The following is an 18,192-nucleotide window of genomic DNA, read 5'->3' as shown; positions in this document are numbered from 1 at the left end:
ATAATAATATATATATATATATATATATATATATATATTTGTATTTTCTGTTTTCATGTGAATTTTAGTTAAAGTTTTAGTAAATGTGTTGTTTTTATTAGTTTTTTTGATGTTTATATAGTTCTTTATTAATTTAAGCTAAATAAAAATAAGAAATGCTGTCTTGGCAACTAGCTGAAATAAAATAAGTTTAAGTTCTTTTTTTAATTTTATTTCAGTTAACATTTATTTTATTTCAAATAATAAAAACTTGTTTTATGGTTTTAGTAAACTACACTAAACTTTGTGCATATTTAACAGTATATGTATAAAAAAAATAAAAAATAAAAAAAAAACCTTGGCAAAAGACATCAAGACACCAGGGCTTCAGCCCCAAAAGCGTGGCCCATGGTGTAAAAGCAGTAGAAAGTAAAGAGTGATGTAGACACTGAAGTTTGGGGTCGCAGGTCTCAGGCAGGACTGGGGAGCGTGTTGGAATGAACAAGCACAGTTTATCTTCACCCTGACAGGCTAATTTTCGCTGTAAAGATGCAGGAAGACAACAATTTTGTTCCATTTCCATAAAAGAGTCCAGGGCCCTTCTGTTTCTCACCATTCAGCTTAAAGACTGTGACTTCAGCCAGACGGGACCACCTGCCATTTATCAGTCCCCCTCCAACAGCCCTGCCTGAGGTCACACCATTGAACTAATACACACACACACACACACACACACACACACACACACAAATTCACCTTCAAAACCAAATCCACCTCACTGCGTCTGGAAGCATAAAACAAATCTATCACAATTATGAAACTTGTCTGGGTATTAATAGAAAGACAGATAATTACATTCTTTGTGTAAACTGTCAAAGTGTGAGAGGTTGGATCCCAGTTCATCTGAACAATATATTACGAGTAAAAGTTGTTCACAAAAACATAAATATTGTTTTATATACATACACAATAGGGGTGGAACGGTACACGGATGTCACGGTTCGGTACGTACCTCGGTTCGGGGGTCACGGTTCGATACGATTTCGGTACAACAGGGAAAAAAAGTCAAAATCTACTATGCTCGGTTTCTTTTCATTTATTTTGAACAGACAGTAGTACAAATTACAATTTTTTCCACCTAGATGTGAAAACACTAAATATTATTACATCGTTATATATATAAAATCTGCAGTACATATATACATACTAGGAATAGATTCTTGAAATATATTTGATTTAGTTTACAGATAAACAAGAGAAAAAAAAAACAGTGCGACATGCAACGTAGCCTATATATGCTGAGTTTCAGTTCATTTTTGTGACAGGCTTAATTTGTTCACAGAAAGGGAACTCAAATGGCAGAAAGCGACATCCTATTTGTTTTCTTTATTTTACAAAAGCACAATGTTTGGTTTTCATTGTGAGTGTACACAAATAAAAGCAGACCTTTATACAGTGACACATTATTAATAAGACAGTAAGTGTTTAAAAGTTGATTCTGCTGGTATAAGGAAACAGTTGAAGTGATCGCAGCGGCGCGCACACACACACGCACGCACACACACACACACACAAAACGCATCAGTTCCAGTTGCTAACTTGACAGCGCAGTTGGTACTTTATCAAAATAAAATACAGTGAACCAAACATCAGCGCGCCCGCCTCTGTGTCACCGTTGGAACGCGACAGAAGTACAAAGTCTATAATTTACATAACAAATAATAGTTTAGCATTCAGATATGTTACATCGCAAATATGGAAATATTATGGAATATTTGGATTTGTGCCGAATGAGAGAGGTAGGATACACGAGCACAAAGCTCCATTTCGCAAACAGTTGAGTGCACAAGCCTTTAAAGTATACTCCTTTGCCAGTCTGTGAGAGACGCGTTCAGAATCAGCACATGGTCACTGTCTAGTGGGCTTTGTTTTCAAGTGCGCAACTGGCATTCGCTGTTCTTCTGCTGGCGGCTGGTTATCAAACAGCGTTGCATTGCTGCGGGCGCCCCCTTCTGGATTGGGGTGAATTGCCTGTATTTGTTGTAAGGCCTCATGCACCGAACCAAGATGTCCGTACCGTGACAGTTCGGTATGAATACATGCATCGTTCCACCCCTAATACACAACCATTCCAAAGTTGGGGCTTCTCTTATGCTCACCAAGGATTAGTTGCATTTGTTTGATTAAAAATGCAGTAAAATAACTGTTTTCTATTTAAATATATTTTAATATGTAATTAGGGCCCGTGCACCGCAGTGCCAGGAGCCTCTTTAATCTGCTCTGTATATTTTTCTTCTTCAAAATTAATCGCATTTTTAAGGGTCTAAACATGCTCGAAAACTCATGAAACTTTCTGCCAGAAGTGGCGAAAATTCACGTCAGAATTAGGTGCGGTAAAATGGCTCAATAGCGCCACCAATACACATTCAACAAAGTGCCCCTCGAGCTATGTTTCAGATACATAAACAAATTTTGTAAGCATGTAACCCAATAAACATGTAACAAACCAAAACCTACAAAAAAAAGTGTCTTGGAGCAAATTCCGAAACCCAACAGGAAGTCAGTTATTTAGAATTTTCCTCAGCAAATTTTGTCTCATTTTTGCCATTTTCAGGTGTTGTATTTTAACAAACTCCTAGAGATTTACTCAGATCAACAACAAATGTGGTCAGGGTAATCGAAAGCCCTTTGTGATGTTAAATTGTGAAGATCTTGAGTTTTCGTTGAAGGGCTTGTCCGTGGCGGCCTGACAAATTTCGATGTTTTGCAATGAAACTTTTTTTGCAAACTCATGCATACAATGACTGATCTGCTAGACATTTTAATAAAAGTTTAATAAAAGTCCTTGCCTGAAGACATCTACATGCCAATATTCAGTTATACTCATAGTGCCACCAGCTGGCAGCAGGACCTTTGGCACATATAAATGACTTTGACATCTACTTTAAATGCATATTGCCCACCATTCACTGTTTTCCTAAGGCCACCGTGTGGAGGTGGCTCCGGGTGCGAGGGCTCTTTCTATGCTGGTTGCAGCTTTATTTATTCCTGTAATGCAAAGCTGAATTTTCAGCATCATTACTTCAGTCTTCAGTGTCACATGATCCTGCAGAAATCATTCTAATATGCTGATTTGCTGCTCAAGGAACATATATGTTTTATTATTATTAACGTTAAAAACTGTTTTGCTGCTTAATATTTTTGTAAATGTTTTTTGACTTTTTTTTCATGAATAGAAATCTCAAAAGAACAGCTTTATAAATTATAAAGAGAGGGAGAGCGAGAGAGTGTGTTACGTAAATATGTGATAAATAAGCAAGCAAATAAAGTGGTCCTTTTAAATATGGTCCGAGTCATTTGAGCCAATATGTGCTTCCTCTTCAATGACATTTTGAACTTGTAACATCCAAAAATAATTGAAATAGTTCAGTGTTTCTTTATTATCTTAAAGGGGTCGTAGGATGCTACATGCACATTTACAAGTTGTATGAACTGAAATGTGTGTTGGCAGTGTGTGTACACACTACCCTATAATGATAAAAATCCACCCAGTGTTTTTTTTAATCTGGTTAAATGTTTTCCCCTTTCTCAAATCGAGCCGATCTCAGATGCCTGTCTGTGTGACGTCACACAGACAGGCCCCTCCCACGATAGTTTGATTGACAGTATCGTTTCAGCACAGACTGAACTGGTGTCTTACCTTAGCCCCGCCCTGAGTGAGCTGTCGTCAGTCCGCCATTGTTTCACCGCCGGAGCAGATGTAGACAAGAATGACTCCTAAGCGATTGAGCTGTTTTGTTGTTGAATGTAATGAACATAGCAGTCGTCATTTACTCCCGACATCTGAGCCGCTGAACTCGCAGTGGATTACATTGTTTCTGAAGTGAATGCACCCCCGATCTACATAAATGCGTCTATGTTCGCGCAAATCAGTCATGATCCAGCCTCATCTACAGAAGAAGTGAGTATAATGTTTTGTAATGAATCTTTGCAAATCGCTTTTCCTAATAATGTACTAATTGGCAAATTTCGATGAATGCGGCTAAAGTAAACAGTCTCTCTGAGGGCAGCTCGGAAGAGAGGGGCGGGGGCAGCAGAGCTCATTAACATTTAAAGGAAAATGCTACAAAAACGGCTTGATCTGAAAAGAGCTGTTTTTGACAGGGTAAAAAAAAGGTGTTTTTTACACTACCATTGAGAAATTTTAACCAAACTATGTTACAGACTTTTCATTAAGACCCTAAAGATTCATATCAACTTGTGGAAAATGGGCATCCTATGACCCCTTTAACATTTCCTTATTTTGATGGGAAAATTTAATATAGCCTGCATGTAGCTCAAACAATATGGTATGGTAAGGTCATTGGTTCAAAACAGATATTCAATGTAAGTCACTTTGCATAAAGGCATCTGCCAAATGCATAAACGTAAATGCAAAAATGCAATGAAAAAAGAATGATCACATTATCCCAAAAAGTCAAGATTAGGTCCAATAGTTGCAACAGGCCAAGCCCTGGAAAAAGAAATAACTTTCCTTTGACGCATGGATATATCAACGACAACACAACAGCGAGGCTACTCTGTATGCTTCCACATGAATGACTGAACCATCTCTCCATTCATTACAGGAAACCATTCACGGTCTGTCTGAATCATTCACCTACAGCAGGAGAGGAGGGCATGAGTAGAATGAGAGAAGTGAGGATGAGTACTTCCTGTTCCAGAGCCGTGAAGAGTGTGGCTGACACTGTCCACTCAGCACTGAAGAACAAGTCTATCCATTCATTCATCATCATCATTAGAGAATACACACACACACACACACACACACACACACACCGCACACAGCTTGTTTATAGAAAACATCTGGACACAATTACCCGCTCAGCAGAGAGGAGAGCAACAGTTTTTGATGCCGCTGGAGTTCGGGGGAGGGAGAACAAACAGGACCGTTTTTTACACATGGGAAAGAAAGAGAAACTCACCCCGATTCCTCCGCACGGCAGTCTCACGAACATAGGTGTCACCGAGCCTGTTGAGAGACAGAGAGAAAGACAAAGATTGTGTGCGATCTGCAACATCACTGATCTAATCGTATTCTGCATGTGAATATCAAGAGATGAGTCACATCTATTACATGTCAGGCCAGAAATATACTTTAGGCTTGCAGTGTTTTTGCACCACTTTTCAGTGGAGGACATGAATATGAAGCGCCATGCTGAAAGAACTAATTTTTTTTGCAGTCTGATAAGGCAACAATTTGGCAAAATGATGTTAAGGCAATATGTATTTTTTTATTTTTCGTTTACTGATTGCACAATCAAAAACATATAGTGCAACCAGTGTCATTTGATTTAAGATTTATGCGTGACAGCTTTAAGTAATTTTAAAAACATATAGCGCAGCCCGTGTTATCTGATTCACAAACAAATGACTCGTATGAGCCAATTCTTTCAAGTGAATCAAAAACATATAGCGCAACTCGTGTCATCTGATTTACAAACCAATGATTCTTATGAGCTGGCTCTTTTTAGTAAATCAAAAACATACAGTGAAACAAGTGTAATCCAATTCATAAACAAATTACTCTTTTGAGTGAATCAAAACATAGTGCAACCCTTGTCATTTGATTCATAAACAAATGACTCTTACAAGCCAGTTTTTTTTTTTTGACTCTTATGTGCTGGCTCTATTAAGTGAATCAAAAACATTTAGTGCAACCAGTCTCATTTGAATCATGAACCAGTGATTCTTCTGAGTTGGCTCTTTTAAGTGAATCAAAAACATAGTATGTCTAGTGTAATTTGATTCACAAACTAATGACTCTTATGAGCAAATTCTTTTTAGCAAACCAAAAACATGTAGTACAAAATGTAATTTGATTCACAAAAAAAATAGACAGCTCTTTTTTTTGTGAATTCAAAAACAGTGCAACCCATGCCATTTGATTCAAGAACAAATACGTCTTATGAGCTGATTCTTTTTTAGTGAATCAAAAACATATAGTGCAATCAATGTAGTATGATTCACAAATCAATGACTCGTTATGAGCCAGCTTTTTTTAGTGAATCAAAAAAAATACAGTGCAACCAGTGTCAACTGATGAAACTAATGACTCTCATGAGCTGGTTCTTTTAAATTCATCAAAAACATATAATGAAATCAATGTAGTTTGATTAACAAACATGATTTTAGCAACAAATTTTTAGTAAACCAAAAAGTGCAACCATTAAAATCTGATTCATGAACCAATGACTCTTATGAACCAGTTCTTTTCATCGGTCAATAAGACTCACAAACTCAATTATCGGTTTGAATCAGTCTAACAAAACATTTCACAACATGAACTCATTAAATCCATCGATCCCAGCAGTTACTGAATTATGGACTCACTTGAAGCAAGCAGCAAAAAATTCTTTAAACCAAATTTTATATCGGGGATTCCTCTGCTGCACAAAAAGATTGATATACTGTAATTGCACTGCCATTGTACACATGTCCAAATATGAATGCTTGTTCAATGCATTTCAAGCACACAGTCTTGCTTGCATGCTTATATGCTTTTGTGCTACTGTGGCCGTAACTTAAAATAACTTCACAAACATAGTTCCTTTAAAATATGGTGTGCAAGTAAATGTCATCAGTACACTAAAGAAACTGACAAAATACATCAATATGATGCATATGTAAATAGACAAACAATTAAAAATCAGCACAGATGGACCACCAACCCTGAATACTCAACAAAATGACCACAATGACCATCCCTACTATATTACTGCACAAACACACATGCAATAATCCAACACTTCTCAATGAGGCAAAGCATCTATTGATTAAAATTGCCCTATTTTTCAAATCAACCGTGCTTATGAAGCAACACATTGTTGCAAGATCAAAAAAGTCTGTTGAATAAACCGACCCAATCGGATTGGAAAGGTGGAAACATATCATCCATGTACCCGACGAGTGTGAACTATCTGTGCGTGTGCATGTGTGTGTGTGTGTGTGTGAGTGGGCATGTCGTTTATGCATGTGTTTGATCGCTGCATGAGGGGGCCGGAGCTGAAGTCATGGAAAACTGCATGTGTGGTTGTTATTGGCAGAGAGGTGACGGCCTTGACGGACAGCTCAGGGGCAAACTCAGATCAAGGCCATGACTGATGAAAGCAGAGAGTGGGCTGACAGAGGGGAACGCCAGGGAGTTTGGGATGGGGAGGGAACAACAACTGGCCAAAAAAAGAAATGAAACGAATTGCAGCATTTAGGAATTGGCTGCAGAAGCGAAAATGATGTGGATAATTGCAGAAGTCCAGGGGAAGCTTCATGGGCTAATAACTGAGAAGACCATCGGAGGCTTCAACTGTCACAGAGAGAGAGAAATACTGTACAACAATGCGCTCATTTACATAACTCAGATTCAGTCCATGGTGTAGTCAGGTGTGTGTGTGTGTTTGTTCTTACTGTCCAGTTTCTGTCTGAGAGGGTTAGTTCCGTAAAGCAGCACATGAGCCTCAGAGTGGACTGTCTGGAGCTCCTCCAGAGTGGCTTTCCTGCCTCGAATACACTGGGGGAAAAAAGAAAGAGTTAAAACCTCAGGAAGAAAAGAGGCAATATTCAATTTGACATGGATAGTGGGGAGTCTGTGGGTTTCAGACCGTAGCAACAGACTCATATTAATCTGCTGAAATGTACTTTTAATTTTGAGACTTTAAATGGCATTTTGTTAAAATATTGTTCACTGAAATACACCGTGTCCTAACTACATGCGACGCGACAAGATTCCAGAGAAGAGCAATTTGGGTGTCCACACCAGACGCGACGCGACAGAATCAATCAAATATCACAGCCAATCAGAAGTGTGTGTGGGTGGGCTCTCTCTGGAAGCACACTGCACTCCCAACGAAATGGATACATTTATAATCTAATTCATAAATATAATTTTTTTTTAACATCATTAAATGTACATACTGAGTGACTGATAACATCTTTGTTATGGAACACACTCGTTGGTTCGCAGTGAGTTCACAGTTTTAACGGACATCTTTGCATTCATTTATTTTTAAACTCAGACACGTTTAACTTTGAATAAAGCACATAATCACCTGAGATTATCTACTGTCACATAGTTTGTATGTTGTTGTTCCAGCTTTATAGAAACAGTTTCTAAATTAGAAATTTCGCGTGTCGCCGTCGCGTGTAGTTAGGACACAGTGATAGAAATATTTTGTGTATATTCCATGTTCTTAAATGCCGGTAAGATTTAAAAAAAAAAATTATGAGTCTCTCATGCCCACCAAGGCTGCATTTATTTGATCAAAAATACAAGAAAAACAGAGATATTGTGATTTTTTTTTTTAACAATTTATTTTAAAAAAATTATGCAATTTGCTGAATAGAAGTATTCATTGAAAAAACAAAAATGGTGCATTCGCTTTGGTGCAAACCTCACAGAGTGCAATTCATGCATTTCCTGTTTCCTGGGAACGGAACCCATGACTTTGCCGTTGCCAGAGTCATGTTGTACTGTTTAAGCTACAGTTTACTTTGAGTCTCAAAATTCTAATTTTAACATTTTAACACATTTAAATAGGTTACAAATGGACACATATACAAGAGGATATATATGTACAAAAATAGTCTTCCTGAACATCTGATGAATAATGTAAAATAAATAAATAAATAAAACAATAACTAAATAAATAAAAACCCTGCCCTGCAGATTTGAGCTCCAACCCTAATTAAACACACCTGAACCAGCTAATCAAGGTCTTCAGACTCTCTAGAAACTTCCAGACAAGTGTGTTGGAGTTGGTACATTGGACACTCAGCAGGACATTGGCTCTCCAGGAAAATGATTGGACACCCCTGGTCTAGATCATGTCTAATTTTTTATATCACATGTTTTTAGTTTGTTGACTGGAATGTTTTGGCAAGACATACTTCATTGATTGCAAAATCGACAGCCATATTAAACGAGCCATATTAAATATACTGCCATCCTGCCCCCTCTGACGTCTTTAGCCGTCTAAGCAGAGCTGAAACAGACCCGCTGTCCACCTCCCACTCCAAACTGGGCCCCACATGCCTGTAGAACAAAGCCGTCGGCCCTCGGAGGTGCCGGAGCTGCTGGATTTGCAATAATGTCATTTTCCCTTTTTAATAGCTCTGGCCTCTGAGGCACAAACCATCCAAGAGGGAGGCGGACCTGCCCACCTGTGGAAGCGCTCTGGGCCGAGCCGAGGTGACACCTGCAACAGGACGTACTACCTCTCGGATTTAACAGCAGGGCAGTTAAAGAGGGGCCCGCGGGGGCCCTGTGCTGGCTGGCGGCAGCTTAAAACAACCCTACACTCTTTAAGGGCCCCCCTGCTGTAGATTAGGGGGTATTAGAGTCATGACTGCCTTTAATTGAGGCCCAATTCCCTGTTTCCATCTCCCAGAACAATAAACATCCCCATCAAGCAGCGAAGGTAGGCGAGAGAGCGGGTGCGCAGCCGTGCCATTGTCATGCTTGTTTACTTGTTTGTTTGGAGGAAAACAGAGACTGCAGCTATGCGACCTACTCGAAGAGGCCTGACGCAATGGAGCCAGCGTGGCAGGAGAGATTAGATCCAGCGATCAGAGCTCCAGATGATGAGAGAGCTCAGGAATTGCCCTCAGCAGGTGGAGGCTAAGATAAGCAGGCACAGACTGCTTTTCTGCACTGATTTTGGGGGGAAACGGATTTAAGCATTGTAAAATGTGGTAAATGGAATAAAATAATGTTAATTACAACTTAAAGCACATATATATATATATTTATGCACACACAGATATGAATTCTGTGGTGCTTTTGTGAGGAGTTTCGTGCAGTTGTAGTCTGTAAACAAAAATCTGGGATTTGTCTCATTTAAACTTGTAAATAAACTAAATTGAAGGATTTTTAAACATTTAGTGTTACATTAAAAAGAAATTTTCAAAATTCTGGGGTCACTTTTATTCAGCAATGATGCATTCAATTGATCAAAAGGGATACTAAAGACATTTATGTTTCCAAAAAAAAAATCATTTTCCAATACATGCTGTTCTTTTGAACTTCATGTTCTTCAAAGATTCCTGAAAATAAATTTATTGTGGTTTCCACAAAAATTGCTGAAAAAACTTAACCTTTTTTTTTTTTCTTTTTCAAACTATTGAGCAGCAAATCAGCATTTCTGAAAGATCATGTGACACTGACGACTGGAGTAATGATGCTAAAATATTCAGCACAAGAATAAATGACATTTTAAAATATATTAAAATTGGAAATACTTATTTTAAATTGTAATAATATTTCACAATATTTCACATTTTTGATCAAATAAATGCAGTGTGTATAAGAGAACCCAAAACATTTTAAAAATCTTACTGACCCTAAACGAACACTATTTTTTAGATAATTTATATTATTAAAATAGGTAAATGTTACTCTTCTGTACAAAAGTCAGATGCTGCTGCTTCCATTGAAGCACAAGATGCACCTTGGATCATTTTCAGATTATGCTGGAGAACATGAGCAACAGGTTTTGAACAAACCTGCGGTGTTCGTGTAGCTTAATTGCTACTGTCATTAGAGGAAAAGTGGGACAAACCAAATACTAAGACATTATGATTTTTTTTCTCTTCCCAATTTGTAATGAAAAACTTTTCCCTAGTGGTCTCAGACTTCGGATCCCTGATGGAATTCACCAGCACTTCCTCTGCTCTTGCCTCTTTTTCTCTCCTGGTTCAATTTTTCCTCGAACACACTCAAAACATTCTCACACCCCCTTTTCTGTTGAGTAAAACTCTTTGGTTTATTCATAAAGTTTCATTAACAGGAATGTGCGGCTGTGTTTGTGATGGCTGAACAGCGCCCTCTACAGATCCTAAAAATATCCTTCCCCTTGCCACAGTAACCAGCAGGCTGAAGATAAATAGCACTTAAATATGTTTGGTGCTGAAAGATCACATTGTGTCACTGCTAAAAGTGCTGATATGTCATAAACAGAGAGACGTGAGTGAACATGTCACCACCTCACACTGGCCGCGCAGCCCCGTCTCCTGCAGACGTGACCAGATGCTCTGGATGCGTCCGGCATGCTCGGGGTGGATGTTACTGTTTCCACACATGCACTGGTGTTTCTGCATCAGGGAGTCATACACCAGACCTGTAGGGACACAAATACTTATTTAATGAGGTCTACAAATTAATATAAATATCCAGTAATAGCCTGGTAATATCCAGATGCTTAGTTGTTTAGTTGGTGAACAATATTGAACATCTAATCCAGTGACTGACCGGTGGTAAAGCGCGGTTTGGCCGGTGGTTCCTGCACCACAATGGGAAAGGTCGCAGAGGCCGGGGACGACTGTGCTCTGGACAGGGGCCGATGGCCTGGGAAAGTCACAGACAGTCCGGCCGCCTCCATAGACGCCTGATAGTTCCTCAGCTGATGGATCCTCTGCTGCTCCAACAGGACAGCTTGCTGCTCAGAGACAAGAACAGACGTTTAGCTTGAAATAAATGAACTTTGCAAATCAATTTAGAAAGCAAACAAACAGACAGATACATATCTTTATAAGGACATTTCAGAAGTCCTACAGAAGAACATCAATTGTTTTTAGGCACCCTGTAGTTACACAAATAACCAGCAGGTGGTACTCAATACATTGCAAAACATCAGAAAGTGTTATATGTAGAAAATGCTTCACTTCTTGTGCTCATTAAGATAAGAGTGCTCCGAGCTACACTTCATATCCCATGATGCTTTGCGTTCAGCTACTCAGGACTACATTTAGGCTGTGTAAAACCTGGAAAATAAGCCTTCTAAAGCAGTTTATGAAGGTCTGAAGGCACCAAAGCACATATGTGACCCTGGACCACAAAACCAGTCATAAGGGTCAATTATACATCACCTGAAAGCTGAATAAATAAGCTTTCCATTGATGTATGGTTTGTTAGGACAATATTTGGCCGAGATACAACTATTTGAAAATCTGGAATCTGAAGGTGCAAAAAAAACTCCAGGGTCACATATTGTTGAGGTGGTTATTTGAAAGATTCAAAATTGCATCTGGTTTGGAAAATCTAAATTAATTAATTAAATATGCATTTAAAAAAATGAACACAAAGATTGGCATCATTAAGATTGAATGTTTTTGAAAGAAGTCTCTTATTCTCACCATGGCTGCATTTATAATACAGTAAAAAACAAAAACAGCAATATTGTTAAATAATATTACAAGTTAAAATACCTGTTTTCCATTGGTATATATTTTAAAATGTAATTTATTCCTGTGACGCAAAGTTGAATTTTCAGCATTATTACTCTAGTCTTCGGTGTCACATGATCCTTCAGAAATCATTCTAACATGCTGATCTATGCTGAAGAAAATATTCATTTAAAAAAAACGTACCCTGAACTATTGAACAGTAGTGTCAATTTGAATTTCCACTAAGAAACAAGCATTGTAGCCATTAAATATTTACTTGGTTATGTCTAAAGCGGACTTGATTTATCCTTGATCTTTAGAAGTGATGGTATGGTGCCTTGGAAGCTGGTCTGAAGCCTTTGGAGGGTCCTTCATACATAAACACTGCCTGTTAATTGGCAGCTACCTTCAGTTTTGGACACAGTGTTAGTTAGCTGATGAATATTTCAGTCTGACTGCAGGAACACGCAGAGGGTTCAAACCCCTGCTGCCCATTAAGAAGAAAAAGAGCTGCACCTAAATGATCTCGTCCAGCACAAGTGCCCACCATCCTGTTCATTTTTAAAAAGCAGCGATTAAGCGTTGAGGACCTGTGGTTGCATTAAACAGTTCTGAATGGTGAGCAAATATACAGATTTTTCAGGGATTGCATGAATAATCTCACACTGGGCATTTCACGCAAATAAAAGACTGCATTTATTAGCTCGGTCTTCACAGGAATAAATTACATTTTAAAATATACTCAAATAGAAAACAATTATGTTAAATTGTAACAATATTTCACACTATTACGTTTTCTAATGCATTTTTGATCCAATAAATCCATTCTTTCAAAAACATGACAAAATCTTACTGCCCCCAAACTTCTGAATGGTAGTGTATTTTTTCAGAAGTCTAAATTCAAATAAAAATGTTATTATGTAAATTGATTAATTCATTAATTTATTGCTATATAGAATAAAACAGAAAAGTGCAAGATCCGCTGTTTTGGAAATATTTATTTGTTTGTGCAATACTTCTGGATTAAATTAAATCAATTCCAATGAAACCAGCATGTTAGCTAGTATAACTGGTCTATTTTTTTTTTTTTTTTTACATAAACCACCATTATTGTTTTTTGGCAGCTTTAAGTAAAATGAATGCATGCCTCCAGCTGAGTAAGTGCTAGAAATACCTAGCATCTTGTTGGGACAGATCCTTCTTGTGGGTTAATAACCCCTTTTTCACCAACAGGGTGTCTGATTCCTTACAGGAGCCTGTTTCTGCCCCCTTCTAGTGCTTAATGTGGTTGTGGCTTCATCTTGAGCCATTCACAAAACAGCGACAGATGTAGTATCATGCATTCCTGCAGCTGTTTTCTGCTCTAACACCCTTACCTGTCTGAAGAGCAGCTCTTCCTCGGCTTGCCTCTCTCTCTGCTGGAACTCTTCATCCTGTTCATCCGGCGGTTCCTGTTTGATGGTGACCCCGTGAGGAAGAGCCTCCGTGGAGTCGCCCAGGCCCTGGTGCTCCCTCAGCTCCTCTTCTGTCTCCTCCGGGTGGCTCTCGTGCTGCCGGCCCGGCTCGTTCGGCTTAGCCATCATCTGAGAGAAACACATGTCAAAATCACCATCAACTCGTCTGATTAAGCAGATGTCCACTGAAAAAAACAACAACAAAAAAACACTACCAATTATTAATATTATTAATTCAGCTTTGCATCACAGGAATACATTTAATTTTAAAACACATTAAAATAGAAACCAGTTATTTTAATTTGTAATGCCTGTTTTTACTGCATTCGTGTTCAAATAGATTCAGCCTTTGGTGAGCAGAAGAGACTTCAAACCATTACAAAATCACACCAACCCGAAACTTCTAAAATAAATAATAAATTCAAAAATACTTAAAAAATATATTATTGTATAAAAATAAACATTGTTATTTATTATTATATAAAAAACATAAAATAATATATTTTATGCATTAAATATATAAAAAACATTATATATATATAAAATAAAAAGTACATGATCATGTGGTGGTTTTGACATTGTTTTGTGCAATACTTCAGATTCTATTAAAAAAAACAACAACCTATGAACCTGTTAGAAGCTTGTAGTGTAGCTAAGTACATCAAAAGTAAACGCTTACCCTTAAAACAAACATAAAATAAAACTGACCCCATTTACTTTATTAATACACAATTTTAAAACAATAAATATCCTGTTTTACTTAGAACTACTTCACTTAATGGATGTAAAACAGGTTGTGAATGTTGGCTAACAAAACAGGATTTCATGAGAAAAGGACTTAAGACATCTGCAACACACAGATCTTGTGTCAAAAAAAGACAGAGTCAAAGCTACAGTTGCATTAAATAATATTCTTGGAACAACAGGAACAAAAGAAACTGTCCTCTTGGCTCAAGTTCATGCTGTGATAGGTGTGTCTAACCCTTTCACTGTGGGAATGACAGCTCTAGCCATCACACACACACTTGAGTGTGGTAAAAACACAGCCCCCTGGCAATGTGCCGAGGGAACATAATTGACGTCAGAGCACTCGGCAATTGCCTCATCCCTGTACTTCATTCCAAACAAGCTTTTCCTCTTTGTTTTTTCCCCCTGTCCTCAATCAGCTCCATCTCTCCCTTCAGCTTAGTGAACATGCCGGATTTTCATGCCAGGTAAGGTAAATTACACTTTAATCAGTCAAAGCCAAAATGACAAGAATGATCCAAAACTTGATACCAGATACCACTTGAAAGCTGAAAAACTTTCCAAAAACGTCAATAACCCTGGTCTTTTTGTCATAAAAGTTCAATAATAAGGCCTAAAACATCTTCGGTCGTTCACAAAGTTAGACTTTCTGTCAGCATCAGTAGCTCAGCACACAAACTCTGTCAGGTGTGGCTTGGGTTATGAATATTAATTAGGTTATTTGAATTCTGTCATCATTTACTCACATATCAGTCCATTGCTCAGCAAAGGCAAGCTCCAAAAGTGACAAAGATGAGCACTATATTTTGAGTTTTCTGAAGCCAAACTTTAGCTTGAATGAGGACAACACGGAAATTAAGACATTATTCACCAACAACATCCACTGCCACAGTTCATAAATTTCATTTGCACATGTGCTGAATCTAAAGGAGTCACGCAAGGTTTGCAGTCAATGATGCCAAATATTTCTGGTTCTCATGTCTCATTGTGACATGCCAAATTTGAATATATCCATATTTAAACTGCACAAATGGGAAATCAGAACTACAATGGGGGGTGGGGGTGGTGGGGGGTTTCACTTAATGCAAGTAAAACAGGTTGTGAATGTTGACTAACAATATAGGACTTCATGAGAAAATGTCAAAGGAAGATATTTTGAAGAATGTAGGTAACCACCGACTGGTAGCCACTGTATTTTTTTTCATACTATGGAAGTCAATGGCTACCGGCAACTGTTTGGTTACCAACATTCTTCAATATATCTTCGAACAGAAACAAAAAAACTTTTAAAAGGCATATTTCACTCAAAAATGGAAATTCTGTCAACATTTAACTCACCAACCACTAGTTCCAAACCTGTATGAGTTTCTTTCAGCTGTTGAGCACAAAAGAAGATATTTTGAACAATGTAGATAACCAAACAGACGGTAGCCATTGACTTCCATAATATAGAAAAACAAATACTACGCAAGTCAATGGCTACTGGTAACTGCTTGGTTACCAACATTCTTCAAAATATCTTCTTTTGTGTTCAACAGCTGAAAGAAACTCATACAGGTTTGGAACAAGTGACAGAATTATGATCCATTTTGCAGATTTGTTCCTAGATACACTGTATAAAAAGCACAAATTAAGTCCACAGATATGCAGAAAACCACATGCACTGATTCACAACATGTGTCATCCCATATCTCCCCTGTGAACTTTAAAAACACAGGAATGGAGTCATATCTAAACAGCGTAAATGCTTGGGAAGCATTAAATTCCTCTGACATCTGCTGAGGAGAGGCAGTATTCCCGTAAGCCCAGAGTGTAGCGCTGATGTGATCCACACCCAGTGAGCTCATTCTGACATGTTTGTGTGCAGGCATGGATAAACCCCATAACTAATCTATAATGCACAGTTGCGGTGGTAAGTGGGGGGAGAGCACAGGCATTAGAAACAAACCAAAGACCCTGTAGGATAATGGCCCAACACTAGTAATCTCCATAGACCTCACCACACACTCCATGAGCAAACACGAGGAGGAATAAATGGTGCGGTTATGGAGCACAGCAAGTATTTTTCTCATTCATTTTCTCCATAGGGATTTAAAAAAAAAAAAAAAAGTTTATGGAAAATATGTAAATGAAAACACAATAGAATGCCAGGTTTAATTTAGTTTATGAAAGAATGAACTACTCGTCACTGAATAAAACAAACAAAAAAGAATACTATTCTTTTAAAATGTCTATTTATCAAATCAACTTCACAACAGTTTTTAACATTACTATTATTATATATATTAATAATAATAATGATAGAAAACTAAATCAGCATGTTGATCAGCAGTGATTTCTGAGGATCATGTGACACTGAAGACTGGAGTAATGAGAATCTATATCTTAAAATATAATCACATAGAAAACAGTTATTTTAAATTGTAATAATATTTCACAATATTACTGGTTTTACTGTATTTTGTATCAAATAAATGCAGCCTTGGTGAGAATAAGAGACTTCTTTCAAAAAAATCTTACCGACCCTTTTGAATTGTATATATTTTATGAATTAAATATACAATTTTGAATTAAAAATTTAAAAAACATTCTTTTTGCAAAGAAAACAATGTGAAGGGAAAAAACGGTCAAGAAATTTTTATTTTTAGATGGTACAAATTTGTTTCTGTCGAACCCTGTTTAATTGTGATTCTATCCAAAGATTCAGTCTGGGTCTGCTCATGACTGCAGTCCCACGCACACACACACACACACACGCAAACAAGCAGAGAGTTTCCGGTCTGAACATATAAGGACCACACATCCTGTTGGTTGCCATGGTGATTAAGGGAGCTAAAGACAGACAGAGTGCTGTACCTTGCTGATGTGAAGCTGCTGCTGTTGGAACTGTTGCTTGTGTTTTTCCAGAAACTGCTGGTGCTGCTGTTGAACCACCAGCTGCTGCAGTGCCTGGGCGTTCTGGGGAAGGGGGGCTGACTGTGTGCGTCCGAGGGGCCGATGTTGCCGGAGCTTGTGGATGGGATGCGACTGCAGGGACACGCCCCCCAGGCCTGGGGACACAACACATGGGCTTTGGGTTACACAGAAGATTCTAGTTAGCACTCAGCCCTGAGCTAATTAACACCTCGCCTGCTTTGGCTCTCGGGGGGTTAAGTTTCCTGGACACATGGCTGAAGACAGCATGCCCACGGATCGCTCATGAAGCATCCAACGCACAATGAACATAAAACTGACAAGATCCTTCTCAAAATGAATGGAATAGAGCACTGATCGTGAGATTCATTTTTTAAAAGTTTAACCATTAGGAAAAAATTGAGAAAAAAAAAAATCATATATACAGTCAAACCAAAATTTATTCAGACACCTTCAACATTTCACACATTATTACAGTTTATTCACCATAATTTAGAAAATGGTAATAAAATATGACAAGAACTCAGCGTTAAACTTTGTCAGAACAAATTCATCTTGATAATGTCAGATAACACTTAAGCAAAACATGGTCAGGTCAAAGTGTCTGAATAATTTTTGGCCCCAAATTTTTTGTCAATTTTACTGGTAGTCCACCGTATGAAGACTTTTTGGTTATGTCACAGTTTACTTTATTTTGCTATCCTCACTTAAATGAACTATAGTGTCCTGCACCCACTAGCAAAAAAAATATCAAAAATCATAAAATTATCTGGTGACTGAATAATTTTTGGTTTGACTGTATATGTATGTATGCATGTACGTATATATATATATATATATATATATATATATATATATACATACAGTATCTCACATAAGAGAG

The 18,192-nt window shown here is 37.8% G+C and overlaps 1 protein-coding gene across 1 annotated transcript in view; it reads right to left on the bottom strand.

The window, feature by feature from the left end:
* The window catches only part of LOC107560613 (histone deacetylase 4-like), a 138,392-nt gene that overhangs the window by 67,157 nt on the left and 53,043 nt on the right, over positions 1–18,192 (bottom strand). The window contains exons 10-15 of the mRNA XM_016244843.1: positions 17,253–17,446; positions 13,572–13,778; positions 11,282–11,468; positions 11,017–11,150; positions 7,444–7,546; positions 4,965–5,011 (exon numbers count right to left, since the gene is read on the bottom strand). Coding sequence (XP_016100329.1) covers positions 4,965–5,011; positions 7,444–7,546; positions 11,017–11,150; positions 11,282–11,468; positions 13,572–13,778; positions 17,253–17,446 — 872 coding nt within the window. The remainder of the gene's footprint in view (positions 1–4,964; positions 5,012–7,443; positions 7,547–11,016; positions 11,151–11,281; positions 11,469–13,571; positions 13,779–17,252; positions 17,447–18,192) is intronic.

This window comes from Sinocyclocheilus grahami, unplaced genomic scaffold, assembly GCF_001515645.1.
Source record: "Sinocyclocheilus grahami isolate Dianchi unplaced genomic scaffold, SAMN03320097.WGS_v1.1 scaffold735.1, whole genome shotgun sequence".
NCBI lineage: Eukaryota > Metazoa > Chordata > Actinopteri > Cypriniformes > Cyprinidae > Sinocyclocheilus > Sinocyclocheilus grahami.
This window is presented reverse-complemented; position numbering and strand designations above follow the sequence as displayed.